This window comes from Primulina huaijiensis, chromosome 14 (genome assembly GCF_012295235.1).
Source record: "Primulina huaijiensis isolate GDHJ02 chromosome 14, ASM1229523v2, whole genome shotgun sequence".
NCBI classification, from domain to species: domain Eukaryota; kingdom Viridiplantae; phylum Streptophyta; class Magnoliopsida; order Lamiales; family Gesneriaceae; genus Primulina; species Primulina huaijiensis.
This window is the reverse complement of record NC_133319.1, coordinates 15,937,923-15,944,870: the sequence shown is the minus strand read 5'-3', so window position 1 is coordinate 15,944,870 and position 6,948 is coordinate 15,937,923. Positions and strand designations below refer to the sequence as shown.

Genomic DNA, 6,948 nt, shown 5'->3' with positions numbered 1-6,948 from the left:
TCAAAAATGGGGTTTTTGGGTATTTTTACGCGCATGATTTATTTTTAACGGTACACAAATTTTATCGAATCTGTGGACTTTTTGAGGGTTCAGCTAATATTTTCAAAAATCTTCTAACACGAAATATTTTTCGAGAGTGTGTTTGGATTTAATGGGCCTAATTTTAAGCTTATTGGGCTTTTTTTTATCTTTTTAAAACTTTAATTAACAATTTAGGGCCCCCATTAGTCATTTGTTAACCATTTGAATAATACATAATTATCATTAACCTAAACCTAATCCCTCCCCAACCAGCCGACACCCTCTCCCTATCAAAATACTCTCGGTTTCAGCAATCACCAGCTGAGAAGCTTCGGCCGTGTCCTTGTTCTTGCAAGTGAAAGTTTCTGGTGCCTCCCCGTTGCTCTTTTCTTCATCGTTCTTGCGTAGGAATCATCTAAGGCACGCATTGTATTATTTATTTTGCATCACACTCATTTTATATATTGCTGAATTGGTTTCTTGCATGAAAGTTTTGATCTAATCTTGTGCATAAGAGGTTTCAGATTTTATGTGCTTTTCTTGCAAACCATGGTTGTTGTTCACCTTTTTATTGTATTTTTGTGCAAGGGCTGCTAATTCTAGAGGCTAAGGGCTGTAAATGGTGTCAAGGAATTGTCTTGGGGTTTAGAACCTTTGGAATATCGTACAGGGTGAGGGACTGAGAGTAAGGCTTTGATGGGGTGGTTTGGTTTTTGGGTTAAGTCTAGTGCAATGGTTAGCTAGCCACGCAGTTGGGACCTAGCTGAGCCTTAGATTAGACCTTGATGGGTCTGAGATAAGGCTTGGAAGGGCTCGAAGCATGCTGGAACCAGCCCAAGCGCGATTGATCGAGAGATGTAGGAGTTGGCTTCGGGTTGGCGTTTTGTTGAGAATCGCGATCGTGGGGGAGATGCGGTCTGCATGGTGGAGTAGCCGTGGGTTAGGCTGGTTCATGAGGGTCCAGTCGAGGTCTAGGAGGGTCTGGTAGAGTTTGGGGTTGGTCTGGATTAGAGAGGGTCCGAGATATTTGGGCTTGAGAGTCACTAGAGCTTCGAATTCTTGGTACATAAATCCAGTAGCATACCAGCAAACTTGTAAGGGTTCTAAGGGGTTCAAATTGAGTAAATTTAAGTCTAGTATGTTGTTGTTAAGTCATGTTTTAAGTTTGGAAAAATTTGGGGAAGTTTCGATTCGATTTAGATTAAAACCGGGACCTCGGTCCTAGTTTTAAAACGAATCGAATAATTTTGGTGTTGGGCTCCATTTTACGTCTAGGAATGCTTATAAATATGTTTTGGGACATTTTAAGGAGTTTGGTAAGCTTCGGGTCAATTTTAGAGGTCCAGGGTTAAAACTATAATTTTTGGGTTTCCAGGGGCAAAATGGTCATTTTGCACCCGGGGTGAGATTTTGGTCATGGCAGCGCCCTGAGCACAAATTTATCATGTTTTAAATATTTATGCATCATGTTCATGATTTTTACGTAAATACGATAAATACTTTGTATGCTTGGTTTAAAGTAAAAATTATGGATATGCATGCTTTTATTTAAGTGGTGAATACGATGACACGTTTTGAAGGAAGTGATTTAATTGTGACTAACATGATGACACGATGATACGATGACATGTAAGACCGGGACTCAGTGGACTGGTAATGATGTCGCTGATGTCCTCGTCACCGGGTACCGTGGTTACACGTAGATGGATCCATCGACTGACATGATGATACGAAAGTCACAGCTAATGAACGGAATTCAAATTAAGCTAATTAACACGTATATGTTGATACGATGATACATGCTATGATTATTACCATGATTTGACAGGTCACGTTTACGCATATAATTTTATTGCAGACATGAAATGTATGTTGATTATGTTATTTTTCACTGCTGTGTGATATGTATATGTACTTGTTATTTCTGGTACAGGTGTTTTGAGTCTTTAGACTCACTAGGCGTGTGTGATGCAGGTGAGCAAGTTACTGAGGAGACTGGAGGTGCTGGACTCTGAGCAGGCAGCCCTGGTGCGGTGACACGACCCGAGGACCGCACGATTTTCCGCATATTGATTTATGAGCTTTTGAGAGGAGTTAAACATTTTTATATACGTTGAGGATATTACGATTTTTACTCATTTATGTTTACGTTTGATGTTGGCTATTTTAAACTGCGCTATTTTTATTACCAAATAAATACGATTATTTCAAATGTTATTTTGTAAGTGCGAGCCTTTATAAAAAAATTAAAAATATTTCCGTACTTTTAAAACGGTAGACGTTACATAATTTACCTAAGATTAGTGTACCTAATTACTCCTAAATTTAAAAGCCCTAAACCTAACCCATTAACACATAATTTTCGAAAAAATAAAAAGAAACCTAGGGTTATAAGGCCTTAATTCAGCCGAAACCTTGTACACACCACACACTAAATTTTCGAAAATTTAAAAAGCAATATTCACGGATTTTTCGTCGCCCGTTCTTCTTTCTTCACAACCCATGCCAACAATCGAATATTCGAGCGTTTTTAACGCAAAGACATGCTACTAATCTTTCTTTGGCACCATTCAAATCATATTATGCATGATTTGTATGTTTTAGCATGAAAAATATTTGAGTACAAATCGCTTAACGTTTTGATTATTATTTTCAAAGTTTTGATGATTCTATGCGTATATGAACGTGTTATGATTTCCAACGGGTACGCTGCATATATAATATGTTTAAGGGATGGGAAAAGGGTTTAAGGGTAGAACATAGACTGGAACGTGCATGGCTAAGGGAGGATGAACCTAGATTTTCTAAGGCTACCCATGCAGTTTGGGGCTATGATGGCTCGGCTACGGGGAGATAGCGTCCCGGGCTTGGTTCAGGCCCTGAGTGCTACTGGGTTTAGAGGTTAGGAGGAGTCCATGGAAGGCTGGAGTCGTGGCTTGGTGAGGAGAAGCCATGCGCAAGGAGAACGTAGGGCTCGCACGCAGCTTGATCCTGAAGGGGGAGGCGCGGCTCGGTTAGGACTGGTACAATAAGGTCTAGTAGAGTCCTAGGTGGGTCCCTGGGCGGCTAGAACGGTATGGCTCGAAAGAATAGGGAAGCTGCGACTTTAGGGTGATGGATAAGGGTGCGCAGATGGCTCCAGGAACTAGGGGCTAGGTGTGCTGGTCAAGGCGAGTCCATGGTGGTTTAGGAGGGTCTGGGAATGGTCTGGTCCGTAGTGGCTCGAGGGTGGCTCGGGTGTTTGGGGAAAACGTGAACTAGGAAGGGTTAGGGTGCGAAATTTATAGGAATAAAAGAGGTGGCTTGAACCGTGGTTCACAGGGAGTGCTTCGCGGCTCACAGGGGTAGTTTAGATATGAAAAGTTTAAGTTTGGAAAGAAAATATTAAGTTTGGAAGTAATTCGAGATTTAAACGATTCACGGTTTAGTTAATAAGTCAATAAATCTAAAGGCTCGGGTTTACGTCTAAGAAAAATGTTAGAAGTCAAATTTAAGCTCATATGATGATTCGGGATAGGCTCGAGTCAATAAAAGTAAGAAAAATTCAAAATCGAGAATTCTGGAGTCCAGGGGTAAAATGATCATTTTATGTCCTGGGTAGTACGAAAGGTCTAACAGTGTCCAGAAGAATCATAATACATGCTAAATGATATTTTAAAACGTTTATAATGAAATATGATATTTTTACGATATATGCTAAAGATGTACGATTTTTCCTGAAAAATGTTATTTTACGAATTTTGAAGGACACGATATTTTATGAATAAAAAGGAAATAAAATATTTTGATGAATGTGAATTGTCTGTGACAAACATTATATGATATGATATGATTGGGAATAACGGAAGGGAGAAAGCCCCAGAGGGAGCCCGTTTACAGGAGAAGGCCTCAAAGGGAGCCCGACGATCGTATTTCTACTTTGGCGAGGCCCAGCGCCCGTCCCAATGTTAATTGGTGAGCTAAGACTGACCAGTTGGTGACATGATGATACGATTACAACTAGTCACTTTAAAGGATCAAACTTCACCCAAAATGATATACAATGATGGAAAGCTTTACGATTTAATGATTTATGATTTACAAATTTATGCTAGCTTATTTTAAATAAAAGTATGATTTTAATGCATGGGCCTGTATATAGACTATTTGTTACGTATGGTTAGAACGTGCTGAGTCATTAGACTCACTAGATTTGATGGTTGCAGGTGAGGACGATTTGAGGAAGGCGCTGACGCTTGAGTGGATCGAGTCCGACAGTTCACTCCCGAGGGACATTTATTTTCCGCACTTCTTAGTGTTTAAAGTTTTTACAAAATGATTTTGAGGATTATTTATTTAGAGATTTATGTTTTTTTTTGAAGTTTAATTTTGGAGTATTTTAAGGGTTGACGTATGATTTTTGGTGGTTGACGATTTTTGGATTTGTATGCATTTAAGACTTTAAATGTTGAGATATTTTAAAATGAGTGTTTCGAATGTTACAAAAAAAAATTAGTAGGATTTTAAAGTTAAAAATTTAAGGGCTTTTTTAGTTTGTATCAGAGCAAATGTGTTAGTGCCACTCCGAGAAGCTCTAGAAGTTATGCTTCAAGTCTGTGAGTTTTACTGTTTTAAGATTTATATGTTGAGTTTTAAAGGCTTATATGATACATGAATTAAGAAGCTAGACGTAATAGACGGGAAGAGGATATTCCACTGCCTTCCCCTAATCAGAATGCTAGTGCTCATGTGCTAGCCAGTATGGCTCGATTTCTGAAGCAGCATGTTGGGAATGTTGCGAGGGTCCAACCAGAGGCGGTTTATGAGCGATTTAGGAGGATGGATCCCGAGGATTTTTCTGGCACTGCTGATCCATTCATGGCTGAGGGATGGATTAGGTCTTTGGTGGTGATTTTTAGGCATATGAATATGGCGGACGCTGACCAGGTTCGTTGTCCCATTTTTTTGCTGAAGGGCGACGCTTCCTTATGGTGGGAAGGAGCGGAGCGAGGAGTGAATCTGGAGACTTTGACTTGGGAGGACTTCAAGAGGATATTCTTTGATAAGTATTTCACTGCTGATATCCGTTCGAGGTTGAAGAGAGAGTTTATGAGTTTCCGCCAGGGGGATTCGTCTGTTGCTGAGTTCGTTCAGAAGTTTGACCGAGGCTGTCACTTTGTGCCCCTGATTGCAAATGATGCTGCGGAGAAGCTACGAAATTTCTTGGATGGTTTGAGTCCGACGATCCGTCGAGATGTGATGCTGACTGACCCCATCGACTATACCGCCGCTATTGCTAAAGCCTTTCGAGGTGAGCAGTCACTGAAAGACATTTACTGGGAGATGCAGCGCAAGAAAAATTGTGCCCAACAATCAAATCAGCAGAAAAAAGCCGTTTATGGGACCACCAAAGAGGCCAGAGCAGTAGAAATCATAGGGGTAGCCACAGAAAGAAGTCCTCCCGAAGACTGATGATAAGCCATTATGTAAGGAGTGCAATCGCCATCACTATGGCAAGTGCATGTGGGGCACCTACAAGTGCTTTAGGTGCGGAGGAAATGGGCATAAGGTTGCTGATTTCCCAAAGCAGAAGCAGCCCGTGACTAGAAGGACTTATGTTATGCATGCTGAGCAAGCGGAGCCAGACACTACGCTTATTAGAGGAAGAATGTTGTTAGCGGGCATAGCTACTTACTCTTTGCTAGATTCTGGAGCTACACATTCTTTCATATTTGGATTCTTCGTGAAACGATTGGAAATTTTACTGGAGGATGTGGAGTCGGGATTCAGAGTCACAGTGCCTTCAGGCGAACATATGGTTTCTACAAGCATGGTTAAGGATGTGGAGCTCAAGTTGCAAAGGAATTTCATTCGAGCAGACCTTATTGTATTGCCAATGGCCGAGTTCGACATTATTTTGGGCATGGATTGGCTCACACTGAACGGAGCCACTATCGATTTCCAGCAGATGTCAGTATCTATTAGACTACACAATGAGAAAGCATTCATTTTTTAGGCGGCACAGAACAATCAAATGCCGCACATCATTTCATGCATTCGTGCGAAAAAGTTTATCCGAAGAGGCTGCTAAGGTTTTCTTTCTAGTATTATATATGTACCCGACACTGATAGTCGATCGATTGAGGATGTGGAGGTTGTCAAGGACTTTCTGGATGTGTTCCCCGACGATGTTTCTGCCATCCCACCCGAGAGAGAGGTGGAATTTGCTGTTGAGTTGATTCCTGGTTCTATGCCGATCTATAAGGCACCATATCGCCTAGCACCTGCTGAGATGAAAGAATTAAATGATCAAATTCAAGAGCTGCTATACAAGGGATCCATTCGCCCTAGTTTATCTTCATGGCGTGCGCCAGTACTGTTTGCGAAGAAAAGGACGGGAGTATGAGACTGTGTATCGATTATAGATAGCTGAATAGAGTGACAGTGAAGAATAAGTATCCATTACCCCGAATCGAGGATTTTTTCGAACAACTGCAAGTGCTTCGGTAGTTTCAAAGATAAATCTTCGGTCTGGATATCACCAGCTTAGAGTAAAGGAGACAGATGTGAATAAGACGACTTTCAGGACGCGTTATGGGAATTATGAGTTTTTATTGATGCCTTTTGGACTGAATAATGCCCCAACGATCTTCATGGATCTCATGAATCACGTATTTCAGCCGTACCTCGATCAGTTTATTATTGTCTTTATCGATGATATTTAATCTATTCCAAAAGCCGGGAGGACCATGATCAGCACTTGAAGACGACTTTGCAAGTATTACGAGATCGGAAATTATATGCAAAGTTCAGCAAGTGTGAGTTTTGGATAGAGAGCGTGGCATTCTTAAGCCAAATCGTTTCGAGAGTAGGAATAGAAGTCGACCCATCTAAGGTCGAGACAGTTAAAGAGTTGCCGATGCCTAAAAGTGTAACAGAAATTCGCAA

General features: G+C 40.9%; 1 protein-coding gene across 1 annotated transcript; it reads left to right on the top strand.

The window, feature by feature from the left end:
* The first annotated feature begins 5,521 nt into the window (after positions 1–5,521).
* Positions 5,522–6,406, top strand: LOC140958030 (uncharacterized). The gene is made up of 2 exons (XM_073415433.1): positions 5,522–5,970; positions 6,106–6,406. The coding sequence occupies exons 1-2, from the start codon at positions 5,522–5,524 to the stop codon at positions 6,404–6,406; spliced, it is 750 nt and encodes a 249-aa protein (XP_073271534.1).
* Positions 6,407–6,948: the final 542 nt, after the last annotated feature.